This window comes from Sander lucioperca, chromosome 4 (genome assembly GCF_008315115.2).
Source record: "Sander lucioperca isolate FBNREF2018 chromosome 4, SLUC_FBN_1.2, whole genome shotgun sequence".
NCBI lineage: Eukaryota > Metazoa > Chordata > Actinopteri > Perciformes > Percidae > Sander > Sander lucioperca.
This window is the reverse complement of record NC_050176.1, coordinates 7,673,734-7,687,148: the sequence shown is the minus strand read 5'-3', so window position 1 is coordinate 7,687,148 and position 13,415 is coordinate 7,673,734. Positions and strand designations below refer to the sequence as shown.

Sequence of the window (13,415 nt, the reverse complement as noted above, 5' to 3'; positions counted from 1 at the left end):
AGGCATAAACCTACGTTTCTGGTTCAACTGCCTGGACCTGGTACAGTAAACTAAATAACTACCTGGTGTTCTCAGTGTCAACTAACATAAGAGAAGTTATCCGTCCGGGAAGTGCAGAAATAGACGGTTAGATTAGATTCTATAACTTTGTGTAGATGAAGTGTAACCAACAGGAGCCTTTTAGGCACAGAGCTGTTGTTTTTCTTTGAGGGGATTTTGATTTTTCTGCTGAAAGATAAAAAAATATCTGAAATTTCCAATTCCTCTTTATATTTTATGTAGACATGATTGACAATGTTTTGACTACAGATGATCTTTTTCAGGAGAAGCTGAGAGAGTGAGTATGCCAGTATATAGAGAAAAGTTACGATGAGACATACCATCATCATCATCATCATTTTGGGCATGACAGAAGTCCAAAGACTGCGACTGAAGAATTGATACTGTATCAAAAAGTATCAACACATGACGTATACATCTCTTCTTGCCTCAGAAATATCTCCCTGAGTAAAGAAAGGTTGCTCGTTGGGACTAAACTTTCCATAAACGTTTGGTTGACAGACAGCAAGTGTGTATGTGTGCAACTTTCAGCCAGGTGGGCCCCATGTAACCCAGGTGGATGACTTACCTGCGCAGGGCCTCCTTGTTGTTGATGAAGCGGAAGTGAGCAGGCTCACAGACCAAACCATCGGAATGGCATGCCTCCACACAGGACTGGCCCTCTTGAGATACGAGCAGCCGGAGGGAGCTGAGAGGAGGCCAGGCAGGGGGAGCCGTCACATTGGGCGCCCAGCCAAGGGCTGTGGAATTGGGCAGGGGCACAAACAGAGGCCCTGTTATCCTGCTGCCACCAGCAGACCCCTGTCTGGAGAGGTTGGCTGACATGAAGGGAGGCTCAAGGGCACAGAAGTCCTGGAGGTGAAAGACATGGTAACATTAGTTTGTGCAATCATATTATTGTGGTAGACTGTTGACGGAATACCTACAGTAAGACTGTGTCTTTTATTATGTAACTAGTGAGGCAGCTCAGTCAAAAGCATATTAAAGGACAATTTCACAGTTTTTAAAGTCTGTCTTTGAACAATACTCACATGCCCATATGTAAATTGAAAAAGGTTTTCTTGCTGTAATCATAGTTCTTTTTGGTTGTACTGGCTCTTAAGAGATCAATTCTGAATGCAAATTCATTGCAAGTGATGAGAGACAAATCCACTCATCACGTCCACGTCATCCTTCTGTGCAAAAATGCATTCCAAAGTTTATAGAAGCTAATATGAGGCTTCAGCAGCCTGATTTTGTCAAATCAAGCGGGGATCTTCTCTCTGCCATGGCTCAGCAGGGAACCAAAAAGGGGGATTTGGTACTAAAAAGACTTGAGGAGGATGGAGGATTGACTGGAGGATATTCACTTGATTTGACTAACTCAGACTTCTGAAACGTCATATTAACTACAACTAAACTTTAGAATGTATTTTTGCATTAGGGCGAGGACTGTGGATTTACTGCTATGGGCGGTTAGAGGGCGCTTCTCCTCCACTTCCACCACCACCACAGCTGCTGGCTATATTAAATATTGATAGCCGGTTTTATATCCAGCAGGAGGCTGCTGCCCACCTACTGTACCCTTATTTCCTCAAAATAAAGCAGGTTGTATCTTAAAAATGAGGACATAACAACAGATATTGTGTTTATTGCAGATAAGTGTTTATTGTCCCAGACCCGATGATCACAGATGGAAGCTGATGTTACTCCAACACAACATTTGGTAATTAATTTTTTAAGTTTTATTTTAACATTTTTTTATTTTATATTAATTAAGTTTGTTAACTGCTGGCGTGTGTGGGTGTACGCTAAGCATAACTCAGATACTCAAATAACAGCAATACCAAACCTGCATTTTTTTCCTTGGTTTGGATTCTGTGGTTACCATGGTCACACAACAAGCTGTGGTGCAATTGAAAAAAAAGATCAACTCTCATCAAGAGCGGCAACTTCCCTCTCACTCTGTGCCGCTGCTACCTAAACAGGGGTGGTGCTGCTGACTGGATACAAAGGAGGGGGCGACACCGGAAGGCACTTTACTAGTACTAATACTACTGTAATACTAATATTGTTGATTTATATAGCACCTTTCAACAAAAGGGCAATTCAAAAAGTTGAACTGTACTGCTTTACAAAGGAGTGAATAAAATAAAAAAAATATAAAAACATCCAAGAAATTGTGAGGGAAACTAAAATAAGTTGCTAAATTAGCCAGCCTAAGCTGCTTCAGCATGTCAGTGCTGCTTTAGTGCAGTATATAAGTGAAATAAAAACTCTAAAGAAAGGTTGACCAACTGTAAGCACTGGTCACTATGTTAAATCTTGTGGCTAACAGATTTAACATAGAATTTTAACTTTCTCCTGTTTCTCTTTCAGCAGTATAAATGCTGTAGTAGCGGTTTCTGTATCCACAGGCTGCCAGTCAGGAGCAGATGAAGGGTTGTTGAGAGACACCTCTGCAGTTTGTCTGACATCTACTGTGGGATTATTAAAAAAAAAAAACTTTCTTTCATCCCAGTCCTCCATCATCATCATGCATATCTTACTTTTCCCTCCTCATTAGTGTCAGGAGACCTTCTGCTTTAGAGCCAGAGGGCAGATATGTGGTTTGTAATGAGAGTTAGCATGTAGATTAATCACAAGTCTACATACATGGAGCACAGAGATACTGGCACACGCACACGCACACGCACGCGCACACACACACAAAGAGTGTAGAAGTAGAGATACACAATATTCTGGGTGTAGAATTCACACAATGATGAAATATTGAGCAGAGTTGGGAGCTTGAAGGCTGGTAAAATGATTTTTAGAGAGAGAGAGAGAGAGAGAGAGAGAGAGAGAGAGAGAGAGAGAGAGAGAGAGAGAGAGAGCTAGCAACTAAAAGAGAGAATCTCTGCATTTGTGTGTTTTGTTCAGCGGTCTGGGTACATTTGTCTTGACGTGGACCTCACCTGATGCTGTATGTAGGCATGCACTCTCTCCAGCATCCCCTCACAGGTGTATTCATAAGGCAGATATGGCTCAACCTGAAAATGAAACACAAGAGCACAGACACTGTCCACACCCCATTATTATTTCCATATTTTGCACATATCAAAATGTACTTTTTGATGCTGTCGTTTCATTGTTCACACTAATTGCAATACATTTCTCTTCTTCTTGGTCATTTCAGCAGATGAATTGTCAAATTTCTGCGGGGCCTAATCACAGTAAGTCACTGCTCAGAAACTCATTCCCTGTTGTGATGTGCCAGATTAATAACTAAAGCACACTTTTGATTGGCCTAATTAGAGATGGGTTGATAAAACACCAAAAATATATATTCTTTTGTTCAATACACAAGAACAAACTGTCCGACACAAAACTTGATGAATGTAAAATAGTTCCAACTGCAGTGCTTGCATTAATACAAATTGATTTAGCTGATGTAAAAAACGGCTTTATATTGTGGGAAATCTGCCACACTCTATAAAAATGTCAATTAAAGCTCTATGATTGACTTACAAGAATATGTTACAAAAGTGCAACAAATGGAAGACTTTACTCCGCGTTTAAAGGCTAACAGCAGAGACTGAAGTGGCTTGTCTTAATGCCCTAACGCAAAAGACCTGCCTTTGTAAATTATACACGACTCACTAAATTGCATTTCCAATCTGAAATCAAAGCAGTCTGATGTTCAACCATGTGTGAAATCAGACTTGGCCCATTTCAAGTGAAAATCACTTAGAAGCAAGAATGCAGGGATGATGCAATTTAAAAAAGTTACGCACACTGCAAATCTGATCAAAGCCTTATGTTAATCTACTTTGTAAGCTGGAGCAGAAAGTAAACACTTGCACAAGAGGGACGGACACACACACTCCAACGTCTACTGTAACAGAGTTCCTCCTTTTCTTTCTGTCACTTCTCTTTACCTAACCAGGCAAAGTGACTAACAGCATGTTCTCATTTACAGAAGCAGGCTTTAGAAGAATTTTACAACAACAATGCAAGCCACAAAAATGTATCATAAACCAAAGAAATTGCGGTTTCCTCAAAAAAAAAAAAAAGAAGGTTAAACTACCAAACGTTTATACAGCATGGAATAATAAACCATTATTTGGCCAAAGATTGTGCAAAGGTCTTGCACTGCAAACAACAGGTAAGAGGGATGGAGGGAGAAAGACTGAAGGACAGAAACAGAGACAAAAAAGAGGAACAGAGTAAGGAAAGGGAATAACAAAACCAAAGATGAGAAAGAAAGAAAGACACAAGATAAAGAAAGGATTTATTGGAACCTGAGGACTTGTCAGCCAGCCAGAGATTGCTTTGTCCTGCATGACTGAACATGAGACTCTGCACGCACACACACACACGCACACATGTCACGGAATAGACAAACACACACACACACACACACACACACACACACACACACACACACACACCCCCTGTGCGTGTGTGTATGTTTGAGTGCGTGTCTTGAAGTCAATGGCTGTAATGTGTGGGTGATCCCTATTTTCCACCAGGCGCATGGAGGCGCCACGACCCCTTGCAGCCATTCAAGTCAATGCTTGATATTCCACCAGCTGTGACACGGTGCGTCCCAGAAGCGTGCAGGAAGCGTTTCTCCACTCCGTTAAAGATACGTGCCAGGTCTATTTTCATGTGAGCCGCAGGGCGTTCGTACAGCCGGGCAGGAAGTGGAACAGTGAGAGCATCCAGTCAATTTACCAAAAGACACACCCCAATATCGTATATGTCTCCAATACAACACCATGGATGACGAGAGATTAATCTTGGAGGTGGAAAAACATAATATGATATCTCATAAGGACAATGGCAGAAAAGAGAAGTCATGGAGTTTAAATGCAAGAGTGCTTAATAAACACGTGATTGTTCTTTCAAGTACTTGCAGAGACAATAAAATCTGCCAGTCGGGCAGGCAAGATGCTCTGCTTCTGAGACCCTCTTGGTGTGGTATGGCACGTACCGGAGGACAGAACAAAACCGTGGCGCAGCTGGAACGCAGCGCAGATGCGCCTGGTAGAAAATAAGGGTAATGGTACGTGTCCATATAGGCGTTTTTTTTTCACGGAAGGGCTCGCCCCACCTCCCAGCATTGCGCGCTAGTGGGCTTGCCAATAGCAGTTATCAGTTTCTCTTCACTGACCACTGACAAGCAAAGATAACAGGCTACACCCTCCTACCACCCCGATGGCTGCACCTGATTGGAGGAACGCGTCATGTGGCACTCTCTGCTCCCGGGTTCCAAAACAGACCAACATGGCGGCTCGTTTGGAATACGATCTCTTATTTTACGAAAATAGTTCACCGAAATGTGTTTCGAAAAATATTTTATGGCAGAAAGAGGTTATGCAGATGCTCAATCTTACTGCATTTCAGATCGACAAAGGTCAGTTTAAAAGATTTTCGTGAGCTATTGAGAGGCGGAGAGGCAAGCTGCCCGCTCCTCATTTGCACAAAGTAGCCTGGATTCCACTTTATGCAAATGAGGAGCGGGCAACTTGATGCCCCGGTTCTCCAAAGTCCCCGCAATGCTACCAGAATGCATTGCACGGCTGTTTCCATAGAAGTGAATGGGAAACGTGGAAATGACGCTGACAGTGGACATGTACTATGAGACTTTGTGTGCTGATATGCATATGCCTGACGATGCGTGTCTCTGCAGTTGTGGATGTGTGGTGTGATAAATACAAAGAGAAGAATATTATCTGTGTGTGTGTGTGTGTGTGTGTGTGTGTGTGTGTGTGTGTGTGTGTGCTGGGGCATTGTGCATCCAGTGAAGGGTGAAGGGGTCTATCAGTTCTCTCAGTGGTCTGACAGTGCAGACGGAGACAGAGCAGTCAGCCAGGGCTGCTGAACTATAGCTTGTCTGACAGCACAGACAAGATGCAGAGATGAGAGCGCACACACACACACACACACACACACACACACACACACACACACACACACACACACACACACACACACACACACACACACACACACACACACACACACACACACACACACACACACACACACACACACACACACACCACCACCACCACCACCACCACCACCACCACCATTCCTCTTATCTCCATGCACACCTTCTTATCTGCAAAAGGCCCAAACTATATTACAGAATGTTAAATGGATCATGCAGACAGCTGTCTTCCTACTTCACATGATCCCTCAGTGCCCTTAATGCAGTTAAAAGTGATACTTTGCTGGAGTGTTACTGCAGATTTTTCTATGAAATAAAATATGGAATTAGCTAGATGGCTTAAAAAATATGACATGTGATGTCATTTGGCCACAGTATCATGATTTCTTTAGCTATAAACATCACTTTGTCAGATCTGAAAACAACTTCAAACCATAAGAAAAACCTACAGGAGAGTCAAGTTGCTGTAAACGTATCTCGTATAAGTTTTGTGTTTGTAATGACACAAGACGTTTTTTTTTGCAGTATCCATAGCTATGCGCACTGCCTGAGACAATGCTTTCTCTAGATAATTAAAGCCATGTGCAGAATAGTGATCTACTGCTTACAGTAATCTCTAATTCAAAGTGTCAATTTCATGCATGTGATGCACCTAACATTTTAACATTTGTAAACATACTTAGTTTGAGATATAAAAGGTTTATGCTGTGTGCCTGGTTGGAACATTTTGCACTCTAAACTCTAAAGAACAGAAAGCTTTCGAGCCCATGCAGACGTTTAGTCGATCTAAAACTCCCTCTCAATTCTTCTGTTTGTCTGTCTGTATGTTCATCTCTCTCTCTCTATTTTTTTCCCATTTTCTACCCCTTTGTCGTGCTGTCAAGAAAGATTTAATCTCCCCGGTTGACTCCTTAATTAACCTTTCTCCCACTCTTGGCAATTCCTACATCCTCATATTTTCTGTCAGCCCACATTTCCTGCGTGGAAAAGTTCAGCACTCTGCAATATCAGACTGCTACCTACGTACTGGCAAAGTCGCTCTGGAAAGTGCCACTGTGGCAAAGCGACTGTGCTGTTTGTCAAAGTATAAAAAACACTTTATCAACTTCCAGTACTTTACTTTAACCTTATCATAGCTCCCTGATGGCAAAGGTAAACAAAAAACACAAACACTAGAAAACAGAACAAGAGCGTATATAAATCTAACCTTACTGAGTAAAATAATTATGTTTTTTTTATGTTGCTAAATTGTGCTCTTTTTTTAATACAGTTTAGCTTCTTATTTCATGCTGAACAGATTCACATCAGGGATTTGATTGATAAGATCCCAGCTAGTATTCATATTCAAATCAACAAGGGTGATTTCATGACGTATCAGTGCAGAACACCTTTTCACATTTATGATGTAGATGACCATAATGACTGAAGGACAAGCTGAATGGATATAAAAGGTTTTTCAGTTTCAATTTGAAGTAATTGCCTGACAGCTTAGCTGCATCAGAGAGAATGGAAAGTACCAGCATACAATGTACACGTCTCGATTTCTTTCCCTAAAGCGCACAGTGGGTAAGAGTACCTTGGTCCTCATGATTTCCCTGATGGCAGAGTCGAACTCCAGGGAGTTGTTGTAGTCCACTGTCATGACGTGAGGTCTGCTGATGTACTGCTCTGCATATGGGTGCTGGGAGGACACCTACAGAAGACACACGCAGGACACTAAAGGCTCTATGTGTCTAAACTAAATGTCTTAAAGGGTAATTGTGGGGAGTTACATCATCTTGCTTATTCTTAACCTTTCCCTACAGTAATGATGATGCTGTCATTACATTTTTATTTTGGGTATTTGATTGTATAAAATGCATATCCAATACATATTTTACATGTCTAGTTACACATTTAGAGCAGAACTATCATATTAACAATTCATAGCATTTCAACAATGTTCTTCTCAGCGCTATAAAGACTGCACTGGCCCGGAAGAAGGCACTGCAAGAATTGCTCCAAAGTTGTGTGCACAGTCATTAATAGCAACATAGATTGTGTTGTTCCAGCCTCTTATTAAGCGCTAACATGTGCTGTCTGCACCTACAGTTTGTGCCAGTTCTTTTGAAAGATCTACTGAGGAATAAAGTTACGTAGCAACTTGGCTGGTAGTGAAAACTGCAGTCCAAAATATTCTCATCAGTGGCTAATGGTGGGAGAGTAATGAACATAATGAGCGTACCTCTCTAGAAGTGGGCTTGCCTCTGAAAAACTCATGATTGAGTGAGCTGTGAGGCGGGTGGAACTTGGGCTGCAGGAAGATGCAGCCATTGGCTATTGCTTCTAGAGGGGCTGGGCCTTCGTAGGGGAAACCAAAGCCAATGAAGAGCTAGAAAACATTCAGGAATGTTATTTTGTAAATATGGTAAGTATTAGCTTCAACATGTTTTTTAGATTAGTATTGTAATGTGTTGTGTGTATACCAAAATCTGTTTCCGGATAAATGTGAGTGTACTGTAAAAGACTTGAAGCTGAGATGCACTCAGAATGACACCAGCAGTGAAAATGCAACAGGATGTACATGTACTGTATGTAGGTAATATTTTCTTCACTGTCTTGCCTTGGCCTTGCGCAGAAGTTGCTGCAGCTCATGCTGGGGCAGCAGGCCGTGGTTCTTTACGAAGGCCGGGACCTCCGGAGGTCTCTGGGTCTCATAGTACACTGTGCCGTGGACCTCCATGTACCTGTGGAGAATCTGCAGGAAACCTTCTTTACCCTGCTGGGATAGGAAGGGAAAAAGATAGGTTGGTGTGATTGAGGGCCAAGGGTTAAGAAAGGATATCACTTTAACTAACTTATAGCAGTGATTTTATCTCTGCTTATTTTTCTATAGAGAATAACTGTGTAAGAGGAGAAAGCCAGAAAGTCACACTGTCAATGTCATGGTTAAGGATGATGATTGGGACAACCAACCAACCACCAACCTGCATCAGTTAACAACCAAAACTGAAACATGTGAATGGAGCGTAACTCTGAGCCAGGGTATTGACTTGCTCTCTGCTGTTGAGCAGCTTACTGTATCCCTGTGCTGTGGTGTGACCCCCTGCAGCAGTAAATGGAGGCTGTAGTGATCAATAGCTTCCTCTGTGAGGATTTTCCCAGCCAATTAGGAGATTAGCTCAAGCGCTAAGTACAGCAGACAACATGAATTAGCAGAAGGGGAAACACGGGTGTGGAAGAGTGCAGATTCCAGACTCCTCTCTCTCTCTCTCTCTCTCTCTCTCTGCTAACTCTCTCAACATGCATTGGATTAGGACTGATAATAACAATGTTCTGCTGTGCTGGTTTTTATCCCTCACCTCATTTGTTGAAATGTTGATTTAAGAAAATTAACATGTGGAGTCCGATTTGCACGGCATGTCGTATGGGTATGATGTCAAAAGGGAAGCATATTTGCTGAGCCTTAAATCCTTACTGTTGGGACTCCTGTCATGCTTTCTGTTCTCAATGTCACATAAGTTGTGTACAAAGAAAATGGTGGCACATTGACCACACAAGATTCATGTAATTTAGAAACAATGGGACCTTGATTTCAGACAGAGGTAGACAAAAGCAAACCTCTAATTTGTTGCCGGCAAAGCACAAAATTATGAAATAATAGCTATAAATAAGGTGGGAGCGACTTGAGAAGACCAACATCATCATTAGTGTTGCATTGGCCACATTTGTCAAGCTATAATCCCAGTTATAAGAAATTCAACACAAAACTTACATCCTTTCAATGACTTTTCTTCTACATAATCACTGTTGTACATAAAACTCTTGAAGAGTGATGGCTGTTCATGTGAATGCTGCAGTGCATTTGAGAGTGCATTTGCACTTGTGACCAGTAGCTTCCCATGAATCACTTTACTGGATCCAACCCTGACAATAAGTGTGTTTGTATAAGTGCATGTGTCTATTCCTTGACTTATTAACGGCTCAGAGTAATTTATGCTGCATGCTTTTTTGCATACGTGTAGGGTGTGAGATGTCCTGAGAAAAATATGTGGTAAAAGTAACTTTTACCACATAGGCACTTACCTGAAGCTAATGCGCATCCAGTCGGATTCACCACAAAAGAAAGAAAGAAGAAAAGACAATCAAATCAGACAAAAACAATACAACAATGGGGTAAACAAAGAAGAGAGAGAAGACAAAAAATACACATTACTGTACGTTTCCTGCCTTTTTACCAGGTTATCGTACTTTTATAACCCCTCTATCACCCGTCTGTGCTCGTCTCTTTCACAAGCCACAACCATAAAGAAATCCAGGGAATTGTACAGACACACAGTGAAAAGTACTGGCAGCAAACAACATCTTTACAATAATTTTAACAATGGAGGCACAACTGTGCTGCTCTACAATATGCAGAGGAACATGCAGGTGGCTTTTGAGAGGAAAATTGCCTGTAAATTAAAGCTGTACAATTGTGTATACAGAGCCATATGAAGCTGAGCTGTAATAGTGCAAACAGCGGGGGTGTGAAAAATGCTGTCATTGGATTTTTCTGTTAACACTGCAGTATATTGTGGGGGGTATTGTGTGTCTGTGTGTGCATGTATCGACGTTGAAAAAGACTGTTGTATGAGGAATTCAGAAGTAACCCCTTGTGCAAAACTCATCTTTTTGAATTAAACAGAAACATTTCCATGTATGTATGTGTTTATGAAATGTTTTTTATGTGTATTTTACTATTACATATTACCTACATATATGTTAGTTTGTGTGTTTATTTTCTGTAGACTGTATACTTTGTCACCCTCCAGCAAATCCATTGACTTTGTACATGGAAACACTGAACAGAGATTTGTTGTATGTACCTTCCACATGCTGGCCTCTTTACCGTACACTACGGCCATGTTGTTGACTTTGTTCTGCTGGATGCTTCTCTTCTCCGTCTCATTCAGCTCCTCCGAAACGAAGCCCATGAATGAGTTGTCTGGTGTGTGAGCTGAATTTGTGTGTGAGTGAGTGAGTGAGTGAGTGAGTGAGTGAGTGAGTGAGTGAGTGAGAGAGAGAGAGAGAGAGAGAGAGAGAGAGAGAGAGAGAGAGAGAGAGAGTGTAGTAAAGTAAAGCAGGATAAGTAGTAAAGAGAGAGAAAATACAGATAGAGAGGAAAAAAGTTTCATTGTTACAAAGAGACAGTGAGAAAACACAGAAAAAGAGCACTACACAGTGCTCGAATTACGTGGGAGCCAGAGGGAGCTGAGCTCCCATAGGGTGAGGACTGGCTCCCATGAAAGCAACAAAGTCAAAAATCTGAGGGGGTCTCTCACATCTAATGTCTGTGTCTATGACAATGCTCATTATCCATCCCTGTGCGGTCTCTTACCATTAAAGACGTTAAATTAAAATATAAAATATAGCCTACCCCGCTCATGAACGCAGCATGACTGCACTTCACCACCACACCACTAGGCTATGTGAGCAAACTGCATAGGCTACGATTTGACAGCACTCGCAAGTCCAAAGAAGTCACCTTGCTTTTAGCTTAATGTGCTTTTGAGGTAAATACCACCAATACATCTTAAATAAATAAATCTGTAGCTATCCTCTGCCATTCAGAGCTCCGGAAAAGTTCCCAGATACTTTGAAACACCTGTCAGCAATACAATGCAATCTCTGATGGCGGAATATTCAGTGAATAGGCTTCCCGACAACATCTCAGTGCAAATTCCAAAATTGTTTGTCTATTTATTTCCACAGTTCAACACACGAGACGACTGAACACCCAGGTGTTGTTATCACTACGTGTACATAAGACTAGAACATAGTTTGGCTGTGCAATGGCTTTATTCATTTCTGCCAGTTAGTGTATTTTCCCTGTGTAGAAGTTAAAGACTACATGCATTATTGTGTTTGACACTGAGGATATCTGAGACGGTGGTCTGGTTCAAATGAATTACGTTTTATTTCATTGTGAAATTGAGAATTACACTCAGACTAAATCGTTTAGTCTATTTCTTTGCATTGCGAAATTGAAATGAAATATGGACTATTACAATCAATATGTTGAAATGAATTAAAAGGAATCCATTTCTGTAAAAAAAAAAAAATCTCTCTGTCTGTTGTGTGCGTGTGTCAAGTTAGAGCCTAGGCCTACCGTGCGCATATACTGCGCAAAAGCGCCACTCGCGCCTAAGCTATTTAATTGTATAGCCTTGTTAGGCTATGTGCAGGGTGTGCCAACTTTTTTTTTATGAGACAGAGAGACCCCCTTAAAGACAAAAAGATAATTCGAGCACTGGCACTACATCCTTGTATTATAAATAGTGACTGTTATAAAGCCAGCTGCTGTTGGTTATGTGAGACTGAGATGCTTTTTTGCAATACTAAGGTGAACTGAAATGGTTTCCCCAGTACTGACTTTAACTTAACATGATCAAAACAAACTAAATTCATGATTTTACACCTTTTTACTGCATCCTCACAGTCCTTGCCTGTTTTTTTCTTCCTGCAGTGTACATTCTTATATATTTAATAAAAGTAATAAATTGTGGCTCCTGCTGCTCTTTCTCATGAAATAGTTAATTAGCTTAGGACAGTGTTAACCGTGGTTGTCTGCAGTAGGCCACATTGACTTTATGATGATCCTGCTGTTGAGTGCCAACTATAGCTGACAGAGCATGACATTGTTGAGTAGTGAATATGAGAGCAGAAGAGAGTTAAATAGTCAATGTTTTTAGTCAGGAGTAGTGAAGAGACAGACAACAACGAGGGCTTTGAAAACAGCAGATCAGACATATTGTGTAGCATTAAACAGAAAAAGAAAAGCAAACGTGATGAGGAACAGACATAGCTTGAAGCTGTAGTGTTGCTGAAAATAGCTGCATTAGACACATAACTCCAAATTAATGTGAACAAGCAGCCAGACCTGTCAAGGAAAGTGAAAACACTGTCAAAACTGGTGACAGATCTGTCTGAGTGTGTGACAGCTCAGAGTTTTGAAGTTATAAAATACAAATGCTTGTGTTTTACACATTTAAAGATACGATATGAGAGAAAAAACATTTAGCAAATCCTATTTATAATGTAATGTTGTAAATCAATATTATTCTGTACTATTCTGTAAAACAACCAGTATACTGACAGTATGTGTAGTGTATTACAGAAAGTGTTGTGAGGTTTTGTTCTTACGGAACATGGTCATGTACTGCCTGGCGTTGAGGTTCCAGTAGCCCCAGTTGGTCCGGTAGCCGTGCAGCGTTGCATACTCCTCATGATTGTAAGCTGGTTCCGTCCCAAATGTGTCAATCACTCGGATATGACATCTGTAAAGACACAGCACAACTACTTTAAAACAAACATGTTCCTATTGTCTTCCAAGAAATATCAGGAATGGATTTTTTTTCCCTTGTGTGTAATCATATGTAATTACAGCTATGTTATACAGTACAGTGATATAAAG

The 13,415-nt window shown here is 41.1% G+C and overlaps 1 protein-coding gene across 3 annotated transcripts in view; it reads right to left on the bottom strand.

Annotated features, from left to right (window-relative positions):
- LOC116042850 (alpha-1,6-mannosylglycoprotein 6-beta-N-acetylglucosaminyltransferase B-like) overlaps positions 1–13,415 on the bottom strand; it is a 128,217-nt gene that overhangs the window by 1,627 nt on the left and 113,175 nt on the right. For 2 of the 3 annotated variants that reach the window (XM_031289255.2, XM_036000762.1), the window contains 8 exons: positions 13,145–13,278; positions 10,828–10,958; positions 10,046–10,051; positions 8,583–8,741; positions 8,205–8,351; positions 7,557–7,673; positions 2,997–3,071; positions 629–912 (listed from right to left, as the gene is read on the bottom strand). In XM_031289255.2, the coding sequence (XP_031145115.1) occupies positions 629–912; positions 2,997–3,071; positions 7,557–7,673; positions 8,205–8,351; positions 8,583–8,741; positions 10,046–10,051; positions 10,828–10,958; positions 13,145–13,278 (1,053 nt within the window). The remainder of the gene's footprint in view (positions 1–628; positions 913–2,996; positions 3,072–7,556; positions 7,674–8,204; positions 8,352–8,582; positions 8,742–10,045; positions 10,052–10,827; positions 10,959–13,144; positions 13,279–13,415) is intronic. The other variant, XM_031289256.2, reaches the window with a different exon arrangement.